Genomic DNA, 23,273 nt, shown 5'->3' with positions numbered 1-23,273 from the left:
AATAAATGTTTATTATTAGTGAAACCAAACATAGAGAACATAGAGCATGAAGACAAAATATTCTTGAAAATGTTATTTTGCTATGTTTCCACACGGACGGATTTAATTGCAGGATGTGTGCACCATGGCGGATTTGGCGCTTGATTCGAGACTTGGTGCATCAGTAAATCAAATGTTTAGTTATTAAATTGTTGTTGTTTTTTTGGTGAAGTTTATTTTTTTATTTTTTTATTTCTAAGTCAAGAAAGCATGTTGTGCATAACTTTGTGATGTCGTGCGTGTTGCGTGTTTAATGTCGCCTCTTTTATATTTATTTGTAATAAAAATGGTCACAGAATGTTCACATAAATTGTTTTTGACAGACAATAATATAAAATATAATAACATAACATAACATAACATAATAAAATATAATTAAACATTGTGTTTACTTTAAACCAAACAATTAATAAAATAACTAATTTGACCTTTTTAAATTATTTTAAATAAAAGAAAACATTTATAGGATTATTTTAAAATAAGTAAAACTACATTAAAAAAAACCCTAATATTCAATTATGTGTGTTTTATATAATATTAGTTTAAAATAGAAATAGGTTTATATATAATATTGGACAAAATTAATAATGTAATTAATAATCGCTATTCTAAAAAACATTAACATAATGATGGTATCACAGACCTTAAATATTTATTAATATTATTTATAATTATACTTAATAAAAAATACAGTATAAAAAAACCCTGTTTTTAATACTAATTAATTTATCGTTTGTATTTTAATTACATATATACACCCTGATTTACTGTATACAAATAAATGGATATTTATTCCAACTGAAATAAATATCAATTCAGTGAAAAAGTCCATAAATGTTGACATAATTAGAAATGGGATGTGTAGTATAATATATAATATATAAAGTATTCAGACGTTACGATTATTAAGTTGCTTTGGTGGGAAACAATGTGATTTATAATTATAAATCTGAGCAGGTGTAAATGATCTACAGTCTAAAATGTGGATCTTCATATCATTCTTCATAACATCCCATTCCAAATGTTGGCCCAATTTGCTGTTATAGTAACCTCCACTCTTCTGAGAAGATGTTCTACTAGATTTTGTGGAGAGTTGTGCTCACTCAGACACCAGAGCGTTGGTAAAGTCAGGTACTGATGTTTTAATTCATCTTAAATGCGTTCAATAAGGTTGAGGGTCAGAGCTCTATCTTCTCCTTCAACCCGTGTGAAGCATATCTTTATGGAGCTGACTTTGACGATGCAAAGAACATGCTGGAACAGATTTGGGTCTCCTAGTTCAAAAGGAAAATTTTATGCTACAGCTTCCAAAAACGTCCTATACAGTTGTGTGCCTCCATCTTTGTGGTAACAGTTTGGAGAAGAAGTACATATGGCTGGAAAAAAACAAGTGTTCCAATACTTTTATTCATATAAATATTGTTGTAACAGGAAGCTTCTGTCACCAAAACAAATTACATTTACAGCATTTGCCAGACGCCCTTATCCAGAACGACTTATAACCAAGCAGGTGAGGGTTGAGGGTCTTGCTCAAGGCCCAGCAGTAGCAGTTTGGTGGTGCTGAGATTTAATCTTGTGAACTTTCTAATCCACACTGTAACGATTTAACTACTTAGTTACAACCTCCCTTCTGTGTGTGTGTGTGTGTGTGTGTGTGTGTGTGTGTGTGTGTGTGTGTGTGTGTGTATCTGAAAGCACATGGGACAATAAAACACTTCCTGATTCTGAAATCAGAGATGTAGCTCTTTATAGCATGCTTTTATACTCAAAAATGAGCCTCTGATTATACACATACTGTATACACATGTATGGAATAATCTCATATCTAAGGTCCAACACTAAGAAAACAATACCAGTAAGATGATCATTAGGTCGGAGCAGATGTGTATGAGTGTGTATGTGTGTTCACTAAAGAGACACAGGTGAAGGAAATATATACGCTGAGTATATGTAGGAAGTACGGATGGTAGAATTCAGTATTCCGATTTTTTAAAAAGTGTGCATCGGGTATACAAGTTGTATGGTTTTTAACATATTTGCGTCACATCCAATTTACTTATAAATTTATTATTAGTGTTACACTTTTACTATTTAGAAAGTGACCAATAATTTGTGACCGATATTTGGTATGTAGATCGAAACGTATCACCACTACGGAGACCGAGGCGTGTCCTGAGAGTCACATAAAACACAGATTAACATGGCAGAGGTAGAGCTGCGTCTTTCTGCACACAGAACAGGAAAAGAGCATCTAGTTTTATTTAATCTTTTTTTGCAATACAAAGGCCTGATTGTGAAAGGGCCAGTGGACAAAGTGCACAAACCATGTAGTTGAGTTAGTTACACTTGGTAATATGTGACTCCAGTAAAAGTAAAAAAATGCTCTCTTTTAACTTTTTACCTGAGTAAACGTACAAATGTTTTTGCCTTCAAATGTACTTAAGTCTCCAAAGTACTATAATTTATTATGGCTTTAATGTTCATATTAGAATTTTTATCACGAGACTCTTTACTTAATCAACTCAGTTTATGTGAAAAGACTCGAATGTGACTCCCAGCACACTGAACTTTGAATAGAATGATATTAATGACTTAAACACTGATTGATTTCTATTACAATGATCACGAGACCCAAACCTTTTTTTCAACTACTTAAAAAAATCGCGTAAATACGTCCACATGTGTTGTGGCGAGTTCGAGTCTCTTCATCATTTATTCCTCTCTAAATGTTCTGCTTGATGTTGAACTGATGCTAAACTGTAGGTTGGTGATCAGCAGATGCACCGAGCGGCAATCAAGATGAGTTTAAAATGGACTGAGCGCTCGATCCTGATTGGTGTTTTGCTGCATTTGGCCAGTCTTTACCCTCGTAAATAAAAAGGAATGACTGATGTATTTGAGTAAAAAGTTAAATATTTGACTTTAAAAAGTCACAGTAAAAAAGTAAAAATCTCCCCAAATGGAAAATTTTTAGTAAAATACAGAAACACGCAAAATCTGCTTATGTCAAGTAATGAATTACCTTCACTTCCTTACTGTCCACCTCTGGAAAGCCTCATGTGTTAGAAATCAGAATGCATTTAAGTAAATTGATGATTTGCTGTCTGTCTGAAGCAAATGAATAAAAGTGAACTCTGTACCATATTGAATTGCAGAGCATCACATTTTCCCCATTGAATTTCATTGTGTTGTGTTGAATGGAAATCGCATCGAACTGCATCGTAATGGGGTGAATTCAGACATTTCAGACAATAACAAAAGAAAGAAATACAGACTGGTTTCCCAAAAAAAATCTTTTATTTTTATTTTCAAAACACTATGGAGTTAACTGTGAGAATTATAGCGCAAATATTTCTGGTATATGTGAAACCGAGCAGCCTGTAGTCAGATAACTTTCACCCTGCTATATGAGAATAAATCTACCCATCAAGAGGAAGACATTTTTAAGGTAATATTTCTTCCTTTTATCCCAGCAAACATGCAAATAAATACACAGTGCATTAAGAAAGCCCTAAAGACTCTGAAAGGCTGAAAGGAGGAAAAAAATAATAATAAAACCACTAGCTCGTCATCAAGTAAAGCACCGAAACATAAAAACAAAAAAAACATACAAATTTCTTAGTGGGTCTTCCCGGAAACCAGGATACCGAACTCCTGGATGCTGATTTCTTTGTTCTGGTACTGCTGAAGCTGGCGTTTGGTGATGTTCCCGGAGCGCAGGGCATCTTCGATGGAGAACTTCTTGCCCGATTTTCTGTCGTGAAGAACGGACGACTCTCCGCTCGGCCCCTTGACGGTAATCTCCTCCCAGTCGCATTCTTGACTCTGGAGGTTGACGAACATCTTCCAGTCGATCAGCCCCAGTTTGAACGCCTCCTCTGGTTTCATCTCTTTGCCCGTGTCCGGGTCGATGACGACGATCGAGCGCCGGAGGTGGCTCTCCCTCTGCTCTCTCTTCACCCTCACAGCCGACAGGCCCTTTTGTAGCTTTTCGATTTCCTCATCTTTCTCGGTCGTGATGCGTCTCAGTTCTAGGAGCTCTTTCTGCAACGCCGCTAGCCGGATCTCCAGGTTCTTGCTGTTGTCCACCGGGCTGGACTCTGTGATTTGCCTGGTTTCCTTCGAGGTGATGTGGATTTCGGATTGGAGCTTTCTGATCTCGTTCTGCAGACGCTGGTTCTCCTGGAGGAGCCTGCTGCCCTCGTCGCGGATGTGGTCGAGCTCCTTGTATGACTTTGTGTTTGTGAATTCCATTTCGTTCAGCCTGCTGGTGACGCTGCTGAGCTCGATGTCCAGCTCTTGCCGGCGTTTAGTTTCCTCTTCGAGGCTCTTTTTCAGCTTCTCAATCTCAAGCTCGGCATCTGGATCCCTCTCGACTTGGACCTTCTCGGTGCAAATGACTTTCTCCCGGACCTCCATCCTCTCCAGCGTTTGTTGTTGCTGCAGCAGAGCGTTGTACTCTTTCTCCAGAAGGAAACGTTTGTGTCTCTCTTCCTCGACCTGAAGGCGTAAGATAGAGTGCTCTTTCTCCTGCTGTGGATCTTGCTGCAAGACGACCTTCTGTTTGACTGTAACCTTCTCTCTGTTTTCCTTGTCCCTAATCTCAAGCTCATTAAGACGGACCCTCAACCGCTGAATTTCAAGCTCAGCTTCGCGTCTGGACCGGCGTTCACGTTCGAGCTCCTCCAGCTGGAGTTCCAGGTCAGCCTTCTTACGCTGCAGCCTGGCCAACTCGTCTTTCAGGCTTTCTCTTTGTTTCAACTCGGTACTGATGTTCTGAGTGAAGGTCACGCATTCAGATTTCAGCACAGGGTCTTCTTCCATCTTCACCACTTCTTGCTGCACGACCTTCTCTCTGACCTGTGACAAATCGATCTTCTTGAGCCTGATCCTCTCTTCATTGGAAACTCGCTCTCTCTCGAGATCCAAGCGCTTCCTCTGTTCCTCAGCCAGCCTCTTCTTGAGCGTCTCGATTTCTTCTTTAGTTTTAGGGTCCTCTCTGTACTGAATGACCTCGTTCACCACCTCTTTGGTCTGCACCTGGGGTTTGGTGTCTCTCCATCTTTGAATCTCCTCCCTCAGTTGGACCATCTCCAGTTCGAATTTCTCGATTATGTGCGTCTTGTCGACGATTTCGTTCCGGAGTTTTTCCAGCTCTCTTTCGGTTTCGGGATCGATCTTGTACTTAATGACCTCCTTGATGATTTCTTTGATTTCGACTTGTGGGCCTCTGTTTCGCAGCACCAACAGCTCATCCTGAGTAGACTTCAAGTGGAGCTCAGTATCTCTGGTTCTCCTCTGTGCTTCGATAAGTTCAAGTCTGAGATTAGCGACCTCGGCTTCCGCCTTGGGATCAGGCCTGACAATCTCACGCACTTTCTCCTGAATGATGACCTTGGACTTTTCCTCCTCCAGGCTTGTGATCTTTCTCTGAATGTCAGTCCTTTCCCTCTGAATAGACAAACGCTTGGACTTTTCTTCCTCAAGCTGCCGTCTCAGGCCCTCAACCTCTCTCTCCAAAGCGATATCTTTTTCAACCGTGAGAACCTCTCTGATGGAGATCTTCTCCTCAGCCATGGACTTTTCCTTCTCCAGACGCTTGAGTTTTTCTTGCAGGAATCGAAGCTCGTCTTCCAGCTGTTTGCGGTTGTTGATTTCTTTCTGCTTTCTGTCAATGAGCATCGTGTACTCACTCTGGAGCTGAGGATCATTTCGGACCTTGATGACCTCTTCCTCCTTGATGACTTCCTGCTCCTTGTTTTTCTCGGCAGCCAGGATGGTGATCTGCTTCTGGATCTGAATGACATCGTTGTCCTTTACCAGCTTTTTTCTCTTGAGTTCCTCCAGCTCTTCTCTTAGTCTCCGTACTTCCTCCTCCTGTCCGCGATCCCTTTCGATGCGTAGCACCTCTTTAACCGTGTACTGCTGAGCACCTTCCTTCATTTCTGTCTCGATGCCACGTAGCTTTACACGCAGAGTGTCCAGTTCGCCCTCGAGGATGCGAGTGGTCCTGCGTTCATCCGACAGCCTTTGCTGGACTTTGCTCATCTCTTCATCCAGCTGAGGATCAGGGACCTTCTTGATCAGCTCTTTCTTGACAATGGTGTCTTGTGGTTTTTGTCCTTCCATCACATAGATGTCCGTCTGAATAGTTTTGATTTCCTTTTCAAGCTGCTGCCTTCTCAGAATCTCCTCTTCCAGCTGATTCTTAATTCTCCAGGATTCATCTCCTGAGGGAGAAGATTTCACAGACTGGACGTTCTGCTGGATGACTTGCACCTCCGCTTGCTGTTAAACAATCAATTCACTAGCAATCAGTTTAACAAGCCGAAAGAAAAGTAAATAGGGAAATAATTTGGAAAAAAAGTCTGGACACTGTTACCTGATTGAGCAGACTTTGTGCAAACTCAAGGTTCTGTAGACGTTGTTTGTTCACAGCGCTGACCTCCGTGAATTTGGCCTCGATGGCTGCTTCCTGTTTAATAAAGTGGTTTTGGAAATAAGAAAAAAGAGAAAATAAAGGTTTAAAATTTAAATTAAGGAAGAAATAATATATGATGCATGTTACAGATAGTTCGCTTTAATTTCTTTGCTTCAAACAGGCAGCAAATCATCAATTAACTTAAGCACCTTCTGACTTCTAACGCATGACCCCTTTCACACACACCTTTCTAGTGCAAAAAAAAAAGAAAAATAATTTAACGAAACCAGAGGTTCTTTTTCTGTTGAGTCTGCAGGAGGTTACAGCTCTACCTCTGCCATGTTAATCTGTATTCTATGTGACTCTCAGGACACGCCTCGGTTTCCGTAGTGTTGATACGTCATATTCACGTAGCAGCAGCGGTGCTGAGAAAACGCGCTCGAGAAACAGCTCAGCGAGCAGAAATCGAAACTTTCGAAGTGTACAGCGTATCTATTTATAATTATATAGAATTAAATCTGATACAACAGATGCAAATGATGAAATGGATGCATCGCAATGCAAACTTTTATGCCAATGCATTGCTATATGGAGCTGTTACTATATTACTTATTGTTAAAATTGTTCATAAGCAGCGCATTCGTTAAGATCCAACTACCCATGTGAGCTCACACCTTCCTTACAACCAATCACGATCCAGTATTCAGACAGACCATGGTATCAGTATAATAATTTTACCTCAGCTTTGACTTTCAGTGCAGGAGATTCCAGTCGGCTCCTCTTGTACGTTTGGGAGACCAGGCCGTCTTCAAGGTCGAGAATGGACCTGAACCTCTCAGCTTCGTTTTCATAATCCTGAACACAGCCACAAGGAGGAACGTGTTACGATTTTAATGCGATCTCGTCAAACCGCAAACGACAACTCTCACGTTATCGCCTCCCACCTTGACGGCTTGTTGGTAAAGCTGTGCATTGTGCGAGATGTTGTTCAGATCCGATTCCTTCCTCGCAACGTCAGAAAGCAGATTCTAGGGAGGGAAAATTTCAGGAGTCAAATTTGTACTTTGTTTGCAAAAGAAAATGTGTGTTGAGAAGTGCACTTACTCTTTGGTTTTTCAGTTTCCCTTCCACCTGCTGGATCGTGTCGGTCTCGTGCGGCTCGTAGTTCGGCACACGGGACAGCCAGCTGTTCAAGTTGTCGTAATCATTACGGTAATTGCTGTAGGAGGTTTTGGATTTTTGCAGACTCTGTGATCTGGAAAACAAAAGCGTCATTTTCTAAATGCATGAAGTAAAATCGCTTAATTTAATTCGCATTCACTTAATTTATTTCTGATTAAATATATATATATATATATATATATATATATATATATATATATATATATATATATATAAAAATGCAGGGCCGTTATTTTCTCTGTTTATATGGCAAAAGTATTTGGACACCAATACAGCCAGATGTACTTTTTCCACAAACTGTTACTTCAACGTTGGAGGCACACAATTCTTTAGGACGTGACAAAACCACCTGGGCACAAATTCAGCTCCATGAAGAAATGCTTTACATGATGTGGAGTGGAAGATCTCCTGCTAGAGACAAATCTCTGATGCCACTTGCTGTTCTTTTGAAGTATCTTATGTGGATTGTCACTTTTTATTTCAGTTTGAATGAATGCCTTTCATTTTCCACAATATTTATTAATATAATGAATATATTCATATTAATTATATTAATATATTAATATTTATTTAATTTAACACATTTTCAATGCTTCTAACGTTTTGAACATGATTCTATTATTGTAATAAAGTTTAGTATTATTTTATGTTTTGTGTTATGTTTTTTTTTGTTTTTGTTTTTTTTAATCCAGTATGTATTTGAATCTGTTTTCAGCAGGTATGATCTAATCTAGCTTTCTGTATCGTCGACCTCTAACATCTAGTGATCGCTTTTAATCCTCCAAACGTGCATGAGACACACAGGAGAGCACCCCGAATGCGCCGCTACGTACCTGGTGTCGATCTGCCTGAGAAGGTTATCATAGCGTTTGGAAAGTTTTTGAACGTCAGCCTCCTGGCGGTCGATGTCAGGGCAGTGCTCCTGCACCCGGTTCACCATGTTATCGCAGCTGAGTTTCGAGCTCCTCAGATTATTCTCCATTTCAGGGAAGATGGATTTCTTCGCCCTCAGCTCGGAGTTCATGTCCTGTGCATCAGAACAAATATAGAATAAGTGCATGGGTTTGATACGTCGAATACAGAGAAGGGCCAAAAGTATCACAGCTATATGTGGTTCTTCCCCAAACTGTTACTACAACTATACAATTCTCATAGGAGACCCAAACCTGTCAGTGACAATGCTCCTGTGCACAAAGCCAGCTCCATGAAGATCTGCTTCACATGGTTTGGAGTAGAAGATCTTCCTGCGTAAGAGCTCTGACTCTCAAACCTACTGAACATGATAAAGTGGAACGCTGACTGCACCCCAGGCCTCCTCACCTCACCTACATCAATACCTGACTAGTGTCTGAATGACCACAAATCCCCATAAGCACACTCCAAAATCCAGTGCACCATCTTCCCAGAAGGGAATTATAACAGCGAATGGAGAGGAAATGGGAGGTTCAGATTCAAATCGAAGTGTCTGTAGAAGTGGTAATGCGTATAAACAGGGTCTTACAGTGAGCTCACGCAGAGCCTTATCCAGTGAGGTCGAGTCAGAGGGAGCGATCTCTTCTCTGGCCAGACGGTTTTCGTACGGCGTCAGCAGGCTTTTGCAGTTCTGTATCGAGCTCTCCAGCTTGTTGGAGTTCTGAAGTCTACAGATGTAAATAAGAAAAGAATCTTATTTACCTTTGAATCTTCGTTTCTGGTGGGAAAAAAAAAACAGAAAACAGGACCGAACAGGGCACGTACTTGTCATCCGTACACTTCAGCAGCTGCTCCACCTTGTTGTATTTGTTGAGTGTGGTGTCGACCTTGGAGGAGAGCTGAGGAGCGCTCGCACACTTGGGGTTGGATTTGAGGAAAGTCTCAGCCTCACGAACTTTAGAGGACTTCTCCGGCTCGATCTTACGAACGATGGTGGCAATGTCCTGGAAATAAACAAACAAACAAATTAATTAATTATTAATACCAATAAATTATACTTGATTTTTTTTTCCCCTCAAATTTTCAAGAAAAGTATGTGGTAGTGTGTTATTTTACAACTAATAACCGAATATGCACTCGGGCAATAAAACTACATAATAAATAAAAAAAATACATTTAATAAATAAATACACGTGCAATCATATTTATTATTGGTATAAAAAACGAATAGAATTTGTATTATTGATCAAATAAATAAATAAATGGTTTTATTAATGTATTTATTTGTGTATTAACTAATCGCACAAGATTAAATGTAAAAAAGCAAAAAAACATTTGCCTTTTTTTGTTTGAATTTAAATCTCTTTTATTTAATAGAACCATGAACATGGATCTGGACTGGAAATTAAAATAAATCGTATATAAACTCATCACCATGAACATGTCCATCTGTTACAAATGGTAAGTCTGTAAACTGCTCATTTAAACAATATTTCTACTTCTTTATATAATGCATTATTGACTTGTCTGTTTGACTTATATTTTGTTTTATTATGTCTGTACTTTTTCCTGCACTGGAAGCTCCCGTCAAATTCCTCTTGCGTGTGTAAACATACTTGGTAATAAATCGATTTCTGATTCTGATTCTGTTGGGTGTGAATAGTTTTGCAAAAAAGCATCCACCATACTGAAGCTTCTCATGTCACATTTCTTACCCTCATGTTCTGCAGCCTGTCTGCGCTGTCCTGTACAGGGCGGCTCTGCTCCAGAGGGGGGCGCACTTGAGAATAAATGGCCTTCTCCTGCTTATCTAGGTCGTTTACCACTTTATCCAATCCGGCCATCAGCTGGCGGCACTGCAGCTCCTGTTTATCTGTGATTCGGGTGCGGGACAAACAAAATAGATGAATAATTTGCATATCATTACAACAACTTCAGAGGGTCTTCGATTTTCGGATCAGCCTTTCCCATTCAGCTACGATAAAGATTTCATTAATAATAACCCGATTTTAAAAGATCGGGTTCTGTATGCTCGGTCATGGATAGACAGAACACTCTGAATACACCTCTTTTTAATGGTATTCCCTCGTGTATTTTAAATAGAAACGCAAAAAAACCTCTAAAAAAAGTCGTTGTTTTGTATCGTCATCCTTCAATTGAACTATGATACGATTCTGGATGACAAATATAATAAATTTAATTTAATTAACCCCCTATTTAACAATTTCTCTGTGATCTTTTTTATCAATCATCAATCATAAAGGATGAAAATAAGCTTCACCTGAGACCATGTAAATGGACTGGAGATATGTGTAAGATCTAAATACAATCTATTGACAAAAGTTTGTGGACACCTGAGATATTAAGATTGCCCCTTTTTGAACATTTCATTCCACACCTCCACTCTTCTGAAGAGATGTTCCACTAGATTCTGGAGTGTGCTTGTGAAGATTTGTGCTCATGTGAGGTGAGGAGGCCTGGGGTGCAGTCAGTAGGAAACATTCATCCCAAACTTTCGTTCATCAATAGGATTTGGAGCTCAATAGTAGAGGAGATCTTAATCTCCAACCCATGTACTTATGTGGTAAAAGTTTGTGAAAGAAGCATATATACAGGTGGAAAAGTCAGATGTTCTAATACTTTTGGCCATATAGTGTATTTCAGTATATTTACGTTAATGTGTATAAAAGCCTGTTTTAATGGTGTGATGGTTCAGTAATGGTGTTGAATGAATCCCAGGAACACACACCTTGTCCACCCGTGCTGTCCTTCTTCAGATCCGTCAGTCTGGTCTGCAGTGCTGCTTTGCTGCTCGCCACCTTCTGCTTGTTGGCCTTCTGCTGGCTCACAAGGCTGAAAAGTGATCATAAAAAGTTGATTTTTTTTCTGTGTGTTTCTGTGCAAATGTATTTTTCTTATATATAATATAAATACAATTAAATAAAAACATTTTTATATACAAAGAAAAAAAATGTCCATGGCAGATCTTTGGATCGGAATCCACCACCAATCCACCAATCCAGATTCAAATCCGGATCCGGTCCGTATTTTAGCTCGATCGCGCTCACCTACTCTCTTTTGCTTAAAAGGTGAAAAGTGTTTTATAAGGGGACATTCTAAAAGGTGAAAAACGCTCTGGCGTTAAAACACTTTAATAATAAAGCATACTGTGTACAGACAAGCAGTTTGTTTAAGTTTGGGCTTTTAAAAAACACTTTTTTTATCGCGTTAAACCACGTTTCCTTAAGAGTTTTCTGTGGTAACGCGTGATTAAACGTATCCTGGACTCATCCGCTTTGTTTGTACATGAAATGTGTTTACTGAGGTTTAAGCGTTTGTCACGTTCTTCAGATGCAAATTCTTTCTTTCCACATCCCAGCTAAGTTACGAAGCCGGGGGCAGCTTTGATACTGCGCCTCTGAAGCACAGGTTAAGGGCCTTTCTCAAGGGCCCTAAAATTGGCAATACCGGAGCTTGAACCGCCACAACCCACAACCTTCCGAGCCACTGATCTACGATTTCCCCAGTTTTCTTGCTTCTGTGTAGCATTATTTTTTTATTACGATTATGACACGACTTTGGTTATTTAGTTTTTTCCTTTTGCCCCAGTGCAAAAAATAAAGCAAACATATGAACATTGTGCACATTTCTGTCATGAGCCAACATTTCTCCAATATTTGATTAATAGCACGCCTACTTGGGACTTGAGATGTACCGTATTATAGAGCACAAAGCTGAAAAGCAGAAATTCTCACTTTTCGGCGATGGCGACGGAGTCCGAGTCGGTCGGTGGGATGATGAAACAGATGCCGGGTGCAGACATGGTGTGACCGGACGTGTCTTTCACGTCCCATTTGTCTCCGTTGTTCCTGAGCAACGTGTAGCGCCCCCCTCGCTGAATCTGACCCTGTGTCCCAAAAGCAACAATAACACAAGTTTTAACAGGATTCCTCATAAGCTGAGGTTTTCATATCGATCTGAATACATCAAACCAAGCAGCTCTTCTATGAGAGCAGATGAAAAAACATGTGCATGTGTGTGTGTGTGTGTGTGTGTCACTCGTTTTTCTTGAACATACTCCAATAATACTTCATGAGGAGCATTAGAGAGGGAGAGAAGGCGTTTATTACCTCTTCTGCGTCGAAGTCACACAGCGCCTCGATGGGGAGAAGCTTCTGCGCCGTGCTCCTGCGGTACTTCAGGGGCAGAACCTGAAGGCTGCGGTCCTGCAGTGCTTTCACTCGTTCGTCAAAGTGATCCATGGCCTTCGCTTGGTCCTGAACAAATAAACACAACTTGTTTTTGGAGGCTCTCCACCTGTTTGCTCTTAGCAAGCAACGGCAAACGCGTCCTCACGCTCGCTCCGCTCACACACAAGAACAAATATCATTAATAAACACCAGACTATTTACATTCAGATCCACGAGCAAGCCATCCAACTGGTACTGGTCTTTAAAGTCAGGGTTGTACTTCTGATTCATTTCAGTATCCAGGCGCTTCAGCAGGTCCTGAGTGTCTCTGGCCTCCTTTTGGAACTACATATGGAGAAAAAAACACGTTTTCAGACGTTTCGTTGTGGATGAGCAACTTTTTGGCAAACAATTGCTGTTGCTGGTCATGTGCATAGGAGGGACGTAGTGTATATCGGGAGAAGAATGGTGGTTAATTTGATGGAGGACAGTGAGATATGGAGACCATCGATGATCCGCTGTTGGGACCCCTAACGGGAGCAGCCAATGAAAGAAGAAAAAATGCTATCAAGCCCTCATTAATTGCCCTTTTTCCATACCTTGTGGTACTCATCCATGTTCTTAAGGTGATTCTCCTCACAGATCAGCAGGTTGAGATACAGCTTCCAGTCTGCATGCACAGCATCCATGTGCGCCTGGAGATAAAACACATGACCAGCTAATCAACTGGATCTCTAAATACCTCAGGGGTGTGTAATCAGACATATGACGTTTCAACAATACCTAAACAGATGGGTACAGAAATTAAAGTACAAAGGTATTGCAATAAATATCTCCATACATATATTGTTCATAACATATCCATGTTTTCTATAACATCGTAATCTAACTCTCTAAAAACACTGTTCAAACCTGTGACAATAACCTTACTGTCTTTACAACTGCATTTCATCGGCCTTGTACTTGTACTCTGGACAATACAGTTAAATTTAATCTAAAAAGTTTAGGAGTTATGTAAGCAGAAAATGTTCTTCTCAAAACCATGAGTATATCTTATGATCTCTTCATTTTTTGACAATTTCCATTGTAAAATAAAATTCCCGCTGTACCTCGATGACGTTCTTTCCCGGGTGTCCCTGGGTGATGAGTTTCTCTCCGTCGTCGCTCAGTTTTGTGATCGTCCCCTCCTTGGATTCCAGACACTTACTGATGAAGTTCTAAAGAAATGGAGAAGGTGGAAAACAGCGATTGTTAGTAACGTGAATAGTTCATCCCTCCTCCCGGTGCTGGATTGCAACTCGGTGGATGGGGACCTCTGGTATATAATGTAAGTCTAGATCTAGATTGTAAGTATGGCTTAAATTATGGGGTTTTGGGGGGGACACCAAAACCCTACAGCAGGGTTTGGTCCAGCTATCGAATTTGTGAACCAACGTACAAAGACTCATTTTATTCAATACATTTAATGTGAAAAAGTATAGATTTTCAACTTAGTAAAATTTAAAAAGAAGTCATTGATATACTGCATTTTAAACAATAAAATCAAAGGTCTTTATTTACTGTCTCTATGATCTCCATACAGTATTTGTCCTTTTGATTATTATGGATTAGGGCTGTCCTCTGTAATGTCTACTTTGATTAGATTGGGTCTCAGATCAGATTTCTATTACAAATCATCACTACAGCCTTAATTTCCTTCTGTTTTTCTTATATTGAAATGGTAGATTAGATCTGAACCAGTGGTGGACAGAAACCAAGTAAATAGTTTTTTCGTTGTATCTGATCTTTAATAAAGTTTTGACATTTGGGGAGACTTTTATTTTAACTTCACTACATTTCAAAGTCATTTCAAAAATATTTTTCTATTTACTTAACTACATTTGGTGAAATCAGACATTTCTTTTCGTTTACGAGGATAAAAACGTAACCGGTTAAACACGCAGTGAGTCGCCAATCAGGGTCGAGCGCATGCTCTGTTTCAAACTCGTTCTGATCGGCGCTCGGTGTATCTACTGATCACCAACATACAGTTCAGCATCAGTTCAACATCAAGCAGAACATTTAGAGAGGAATAAATGATAAAGAAACTCCAGACGCGAACTCACCACCACACACGTGACCTCATTTACGTGATTTTTTTAAAGTAGGTAAAAAGAAAGTTTTGGGCTCATGATCATTGTAATAGAAATGAATCAGTTTTTAACTCATGAATATCATTCTATTAATAACTCAGTGTGCTGAGAGTCACATTCGAGTCTTTACACATAGTTGATTATGAAAAGAGTAAATGATAATAGGAACATTATAGCCATAATATATCATAGTATTTTGGATATTTAAGGACATTTGAAGGCCAATACCTTTGTACTTTTTACTGGAGTAGTATTTTATCTAGTATATTTCTACATGTACTCATGTACTCATTGGTAATGTATGAATCTGAGTTTAATAACAGCTCGTTGAGACACAATGGCTGTGTTTCGTTACCTCATACTGCCTCTTGCGAGCCGGGTAGTCGAGGTTGGCATCGCTCCAGTCGTACATGACACGTTCTTCAGCCTGCTGGTCCAGCCAGTACAGCTCGTTGGTGCAGCGCTGCATGTAGTCTCTCAGACTGAGCAGGTTCTTCTGACGAGCAGTGGAACTCGCCTGGGTGTGGACAACAGGGTTTGAGCACGATCTATTCAATCGAGTATATCTTCAATCTTATAATTATAATTGTTTGGTTCTATGGTTCAATGCGGAGGTGAAGTGGAGTTGTACACGGATTAAGGCAAATGTGGAACGCGAACACGTTCTCGATGAATTTTCTATTCAAATCCCAGACCTCAGAGCTCTCGGTTTCATAATGGCTGATTGGCTAAGAGGAAGTGTAGCGACGTGTTTGGGAATTATGGATAGAAGCCGATTCTCGTTACAGACTTTCAACGAATCCAATGTTAATCCACAAAGTAAAAAAAAAAAACAGCAGTTTTTACCAGCAGTTTGTTGTATTTCGGCTGCAAGCCATCAACGTAGTCCTGCAAAACAAACAATAGTGTGGGATGAGTCACACACAAACACACACACACACATACACCCACACACACACACACACACACACACACACACACACACAAACATTCTCTACTGTTACAAACCTGTATTCTAGGCAGAGATGGAAAGTAATGTATTAAATTTACTCAGGTGTCTGTAATTGAGTAGTTTTTCGTGTAATTTGACTTTTTGAAGGAGTTTTCAAAATCCGTAGTTTTACTTTTACTTAAGTTTTATGTGAAGTATCGCACTCAACTACATTTCAATAAAGAAATAAATATAAGTTCGCTTAATGTCTGTATTCTGAATCTGCATTTTTGATTTCTCTTTTTATTATAATGATTAGAAATTACATTATAACAGGAGAATTTTGTTTTGTTCTCACAATAGACTCAAGTCAACGTTCTCACATTAGACTCGACTTGTTTTTGCACTTTAATTTGTGAAGCTATTCAGTTAAAAACAACTATGTTAAGATTTATATCTCTGTGTCCACTAGAATCAAATTTTTCTTGCGTAGATTCTTTTTACGGTAAATTTACTTAAGTAGATTTTTGTTAAAATAACAGTACTTTTACCTGAGTAGATCATTTTAATATATTGTTATTACTATTATTTTATTGTTTGTGATTGTTTGTGAAGCGATTCAGCTTTAAAAGTAGAAGAAAAAGAAGAAAACGCAGCTTGCGACTCCGAGTTCGAGGCTACGCTAATAATAACATCGCAAATTTGCGATGCAGCTAATTCACCTTGTCTCCCTGACTGATGTAAGGAGCCAAAGCCTCCACTTCGCTGTGAAAGATGTTGTGCTCTTCCACTTGGTTCTCAATGGTGGGCAGGTCTTGTCCAAATCCTTTGTTGTTGAGATTTGTCTGCAGAAACACAATACACACACACACACACACACACACACCCTTTCAGATTAATAGCTGGCTTTAGTATGTAAATTAATAATTTTTTTTCCAAACAGGAGATGGAATAGAATAGAGAGAAAAATGACTCACTGTTTTCTCATCGATAAGCTTTCCCCAATTCACACTGGGAACCCCTTCGGATCGGGTCAGGTGGTAAATATGGTTGTGATCGTTGCGCAGCTTCTTCACGCGCTCACGTAGCTGCTTCATACTTGACAGCAGAAAAAGAAGCACATAAAATGTCACCATACAAACACCACACCATACAAATCATCCACAACCTTCCATAAAAAGGTTGAAAAAAAGATTAAACACATTTAATAATTATTGCAAAATTGCAAAAAGTATGTAAACATATACTGTATATTAAAGTTCATCAGGTAAAACATTGAAATGAGTGAGGGCAAAAGCGGTGGGTCAGGTGGCGATGACTGGCGCCCACCAGCTTAATGCGCCTCAGACGCCTAGAAATGGTGCTGCCTATAAAGCTCCAGGATCCCGGTTACAGTCTGATGTTAATCTCATGTCAATTAGTGCATGAATTTGAACTGAAGTCATAGGGCCGAATAAACCCCTTTTTTACTGAGTAACTACTTACTGGCTCTAAAATCAACTTCAAATATACTAGATGTTAAAATGTTGGCGTCTACTGCCTATTTAGGATCCTCAAGCTGGCTTAATGACTTTCCTGTCACATCAATCATGTGTTTTCGTGGCATCTACTCACTCCTGCTCGATCATCTCAGCCTGCGGGTGCTGCAGGCGCTTGGCTTCGATCGCGTCCTCATCCAGACTGTTCAGCAACAACAGGGAGTTCTCGATTGACCTGTTATTGGACTCCTGATAAAGCGGTGTCTTTCCTTCGTTGATCTTGAGCACATCCTGTTGATGAAACAAGGACATCATGGACGGGTTAGATGGTCGTTTCAACCACGTTAGCATTACCTAGAGAATGATTTTGAACGTATTTGAGGTACATAATTGGACCATTTTCAGGGGACCATCATCTTGTTTAGGTCTTTGCCACCAAATATGTTCAGAACAGTATACTTCATAGTGTAGCTGCATTAAAGCTTTTATCATGCTTGAAGGACCAAATGGTCGTATTGTAAGAACGGTCACCTTGTTAAGATTCTGCTCAACCTCCAAGATGTTCTTTTCCACCTTATCGCCATTCCTTTGCAGCTTTTCGATCAGAGTGGACAGATCCGTCCTGGAGCCCACAGAAAGTGAAAAAAAACTTTAATCAACACTTTATTAATGGAAGCAAGTAAAAGAAAACCAGAGATTGTATATGTCATACTCTAAATTCTTGTAGATAGATAGATAGATAGATAGATAGATAGATAGATAGACAGACAGACAGACAGACAGACAGACAGACAGACAGACAGACAGACAGACAGACAGACAGACAGACAGACAGACAGTCCACCTCATTGAGAAAGGATATCAGGCTGTGGGCTTGTCTTGTAGGCATATGTGTCTGCATCTGACTTTAAGGAACTCTCTCTAGGTGGCCCTTGGGGTCTGCGGGCAGTAGGTTGTGGATTATAGGGCACTGGCTTGTGCACCGCTGCTACAGGTAGTCTATAAATGCTTCTAGATGATGGGACTGGAGCTGTTTTGACCTGCTGTAGTTGAGGAGCTGGTAAAGCTGTTGCCTTACTGCTAAATTTTGCATATCCTTATGAAGGATGTGTAACTGTCAGACTTCCTCCTGAAGGGCCATCTGAGCTTTACGGAGTTCCCTATTTTCCTTCTTTAGATCTTGAAGAACCTATGGATGTGGGTGCAGCTTCATCCTCTTGTACCAAAGGCGTGGTGAACCACAGTACGGTTGTCTGTCAAGATCGGAATATGGAGCACTCATAGCTCCAGCAGTCATCAGCATATGAACTTGAAGGAAGAGAATCTTTTTGATCGGGGGGTAACACACTAGATTCATCTCGCATTGTGTTTCTGTGTGTAGTTAGATGTTGCACCTCATAGTGTTTACTAACTTTACTGGGTTTGGGATTTGATATTAGATAGATAGATAGATAGATAGATAGATAGATAGATAGATAGATAGATAGATAGATAGATAGATAGATAGATAGATAGATAGATAGATAGATAGATAGATAGATCGATCGATCGATCGATCTAAGAGGTGGTAACAAAAAGTTTTAAAACTAGTTTTGTAACAAGCCAACAGATGGCAGCACAAGACTGCTCGCACAGTCACAGGGAGCACCGACCTTCATAAATGTAGTGTGCCAAATGACATCGTCCTGTGTACAACAGGAGCTGTGTGTTACCACATCTGCTATACTGATCATGTGCGTATCCGGTCACACACGAGTTTCCCCGCTGTTTTAAAGGTATTTGTGTGCAAATGTAGATAAATAAAGTACTTTCTTGTAAACAGAGCTTGTCACTTTTTAAAACATATATATATATATTCTAATATGAGTTTGAACTTTCAAATAAAGGCCTGATCTTAACATTGACACCCGCTGTCTGCTCACCTGCTGATCAGCTAAAAAAAAAAAAAAACGAGTAAATACCTGCATTTATTTTTATAAAGGAGTCGTGCTGCACACACAAACACTCCACGTTCTCCGAATTCAGGGGGAAATGTGATTAAATCCCATTGGGAATAAAAGTAAATCGACACGCCCTTTTCATGCACAACATCAGGTAATTGTTACATTACTGGGGAAATCTTTTGGAACAAGCGTGTAATAATACTACTCCGTAAAGCTGGGCATGACCTAACATGAGGGAAAATGAAGCTCACACAAGGTTTACCTGGAGGGTGAAAACCTGCACAACTGTACCTGAGTTTTGAGGGATGATTTTAAGCTCTGTAGCACCTGGAGTACTTCAAACTTTATTTCCATGAGCTCCAGTGAAAGTAAGAGCGCGACACAAAAAATGCGGGCGTTTCATAAACAAACAGGACGGACGGGTTTAATTCAACAGGTTTGACCCGAGAGAATGACGTAGAGATCAGAAAACTACACCTATATGTCCTTTAGAAGATCTGGAGGAGAACGTCTATAACGTCTAACAAAAGGAGAAAAAAGTTGAATGGCTAAGACAATCTGAAGGGTTTTGACTTGCAAAGTCGCTGCCTGCATGAATTATCGCCATCATGCACTGTGTTTCAGGAAGAACTGCGATTCGGGCACAAAGTCTCATAACTGTATTTTTTTTTAAGTGATGATTGACATGATACTATACACCATGACCGTTCTCATGAGGTAATGAGTTGTATTTGACCCGTGAGGGTTACAAAATCAAAGCGTTCTGCTGAAGACATGTATCATTTCTTTCTTTGATGGTTCAATTGCTGTTGGTGCGGTAGAGATATGCAGGGAGTTGGTGCAGTATCAGTGGGAGAGGTCATAGTCGTTTGTTGCCACATCGCGTGTTTCTTGAATAAACACACCCGGGTGGCGGCTCGGCTCGGGTTCTGGGATTTCTCGGCAAAAAGGGTAAGAGTTCAAGTTCTCAGCGGTGAGCTCTTGAGCAAGGCTGTTAACTTTCAACTACTTGAGAGGCGATGCAACGTGTTTGGACCAACGATGCTTGTTTGCTTGGACTAGCCGAGCACGAACGGCAAGTTACGCAAGTATTATCAGTCCGGCCCCAAAAGATCGTAGGCCAGTATTTCGTGCTGTGGATTACGACCAAAATACCTTCATTTAACAGCAAGAACTGGTTTTCCAAAATTGTGAGATTTTCCACAGTTCGATATGATCGGGTGTGTGACTTGCATCGATGACTAGACAGAATGCTATGCATCTGAAACGTTCTCTGACATCTGTTTCCAATAGAATCAGTTCAATAACAAACAAAACAACCCAAGCCACATCCCTGTTGGGTACGTCCTTAAAAAAATCACCAGAGAACTCTGTGGAGGTTTGGCAGGCGGAGAGCATTGTGGGTCGTAGTTTTGCGGCTGACGATGACTCATGCGAGAGCCGGGCCTTTTTAACGTCTCTTACAGGAAATAAGGTCCAATGTTCAGCCGATCTGATTCACATGTGGCACGGAAAAACAACACCGTGCACGAGTTCTTGACGTTTGGGCTTCAACGCTGCTTGAGATGAAAAATGAGACGAAGCTCTAATTCATAACATCATTATGTATTGCGGATGATCCCAATTAGAGAAAAAGCTTTTGAATGTTTGAATGAAAAAAAACCAGCTCTAATGCTCAAGGCCAGTATTAAAGTCTCCCGTCCTTGTCTGCTTGTTTGAGCTTGTAAATGTAGTTTTCTGAGACCTGAGAGCTCTGGAACTAGAAAATCAGGCCATGTCAAAACAAAGAGACACCTTCAGGTCTTGAGCAAGAAGAGCAATTTGGGGAAAGGTGCGATGGGCAGGGCAGGGAAAGCGGACATTGCTTAGATTCCACTTCACCTCCTACCCAGGTGAACATTCTTGCACCGAAATGCCATTCGTGTCAAACATCTACACACCTTGAAATGCCATTCAGTCCAAGGCGCTGCCACTGACATGTAGCGCGATCATACTGTACTCACACACCTGTTTCAATTAGTCACTTCATTTCGAGCTGGATTAATGAATACACCCTGCTTGAATTTGAATATTTCGCCAATATTTACATATTCGTAACATCTCTTTATAAGAGCGATCAATAGACAAGAGATAGATTTTGGTTTTTTCACCCTATCGATTGTATACGCTTTATAAAAGACTATGGAGACATCTCAATCCTGCATGTGTCTACATTGGAATGTGTACTACATTGTAAAAGCATTTCTGTGGGTGTGGCAACAGGCGTAGCAGGGAACGTCCTCGAAATTAAAGGGACCAAACCTTTTATTGTCATCTGTGCGATTGCATCAAGAGAACATATCTTTACTTTATACCTTTATAGTACATAATTGGATAAACCGTCCGTTTATCGCAGCACATCTCCAGGTGCTTTCTTGCAAATGAACAAATCAGTTCGAATTTTTCTGTCACGTACACTTTCATGCAGAATTTGGATATGTGGTGAAACGCTCAAATAAAAGTACACCGCGTCATAAGTGGGGTGAAATGAACACGATCTCAATATTTGATATGCATCTTTACACATTTGTTCATCAGTGGAATTTAAATACTACTAGTTACTCTCACATTTACGCTTTAATTACAGACAAAACACACACTTTCCCAGAAACAGTGGGAGAAAGTAAGACACCAAACTGGATTTTCTTCTTTTCTACCTTCTTTCCGGCACATAATTGGACCAAATCCACCACTGACAACCCTTGAAAACTATCGGTAGACTTCTCAGATACTTCTCAGACACTGAGACGTATTCTGACATACCATATAATACACTTTGCATTGGTTCAAATATAAAGAAATATCAAGATGACATGTTTTGTGCTGTTTGTACGCACCTTTTTTGACCTTTAAACATCATTCAAGATACATAATTTGACCTGGAAATGTGGACCAGTGATGTTTCCCTTAAAGCATTACTCAAAAATCCAGATTTCAAGAGTTATTCTTAAAAATACAACTAAAAATAAAACCTACAATATCTTGTTTTGGTATTTTTGGGGTTGTTTTTGAACCTTCATTGATGTTCCCCACTGGAAAGATGATGTCATATGGTGTCACTGAATACCATAGAAAGAGTAGGTGTAATTTTGATTCATGAAAAGTCTCTTTAGGAAGCAGTTTATTCTACAGTTCCTGAAAAGTTTCTCTGCAAAATAGTTGCTATGGAAATATCCATAAATGTTACACCATAGTCTTGAGCTCAGCCAGATGGTGCATTATTTCACCTCTAGAGCACTTGAACTATTTTTTTCCCAAATAAAATAAACAATCGTAGTGATGCTGAAAAGAAGATCGGAATAAAAAGGGGCGGGGCAAACAAACAAATAAACAAATGTGTGCGAGCAAACAAACAAGTATATAAAGAGTGCATTTGAATAGAAAGTCGTCTTGCGATAATAAAAAGGTTGTTGAAAAGAAACTCACTTTTTACTGGACGTGGACGAAAAGGGCGAGCTGGTCTTCGTTTTCCTTTTCTGGAACATTTTGAAGGATGGGTGTAAAATCCGGAGCTTGTTGAAAGTTTATAAATGATGCCTTCACCAGATAATAAAAGAAAGGAAGAACACCTCGTTGGAACACCTCACACACGCAAAGATCAAAGCTCCAGAGCTCACAGCCGCTTCGCTCGAGCCTTCACCTGCTGCACTTTGCAACACACACACCTGCTCTGACGCGCTTTTACCGGACACACGGCAACGCCCACTTCTGAGATCCAGTCCCAGATGTGTGTGTAGAGTGGGCGGGGTTTACACTCTGTACTGGACACACGGCAACGCCCACTTCTGAGATCCAGTCCCAGATGTGTGTGTGTGTGTGTGTGTGTGTGTGTGTGTATAGAGTGGGCGGGGTTTACACTCTGTACTGGACACACGGCAACGCCCACTTCTGAGATCCAGTCCCAGATGTGTGTGTGAATGTGTGTGTGTGTGTGTGTGTGTGTGTGTGTGTGTGTGTGTGTAGAGTGGGTGGGGTTTACACTCTGTACTGGACACACGGCAACGCC

General features: G+C 40.1%; 1 protein-coding gene across 1 annotated transcript; it reads right to left on the bottom strand.

The window, feature by feature from the left end:
* Positions 1-3,313: 3,313 nt before the first annotated feature.
* ppl (periplakin) lies at positions 3,314-23,006 on the bottom strand. Its single transcript, XM_083566819.1, has 22 exons — positions 22,694-23,006; positions 17,817-17,907; positions 17,422-17,576; positions 16,785-16,905; positions 16,530-16,652; positions 15,723-15,764; positions 15,232-15,393; positions 13,854-13,961; positions 13,344-13,439; positions 12,967-13,089; positions 12,685-12,831; positions 12,310-12,461; positions 11,304-11,407; positions 10,270-10,427; positions 9,380-9,558; positions 9,144-9,282; positions 8,476-8,669; positions 7,565-7,715; positions 7,405-7,488; positions 7,199-7,315; positions 6,422-6,514; positions 3,314-6,327 (listed from the first exon to the last, which is right to left on the bottom strand). Exons 1-22 carry the CDS (start codon positions 22,750-22,752, stop codon positions 3,658-3,660), a joined length of 5,268 nt encoding a protein of 1,755 aa, XP_083422945.1. The 5' UTR covers positions 22,753-23,006; the 3' UTR covers positions 3,314-3,657.
* Between the last annotated feature and the right edge of the window lie 267 nt (positions 23,007-23,273).

The sequence above is a fragment of the Silurus aristotelis genome (assembly GCF_946808225.1).
Source record: "Silurus aristotelis genome assembly, chromosome: 17".
Lineage (NCBI taxonomy): Eukaryota > Metazoa > Chordata > Actinopteri > Siluriformes > Siluridae > Silurus > Silurus aristotelis.
This window is presented reverse-complemented; position numbering and strand designations above follow the sequence as displayed.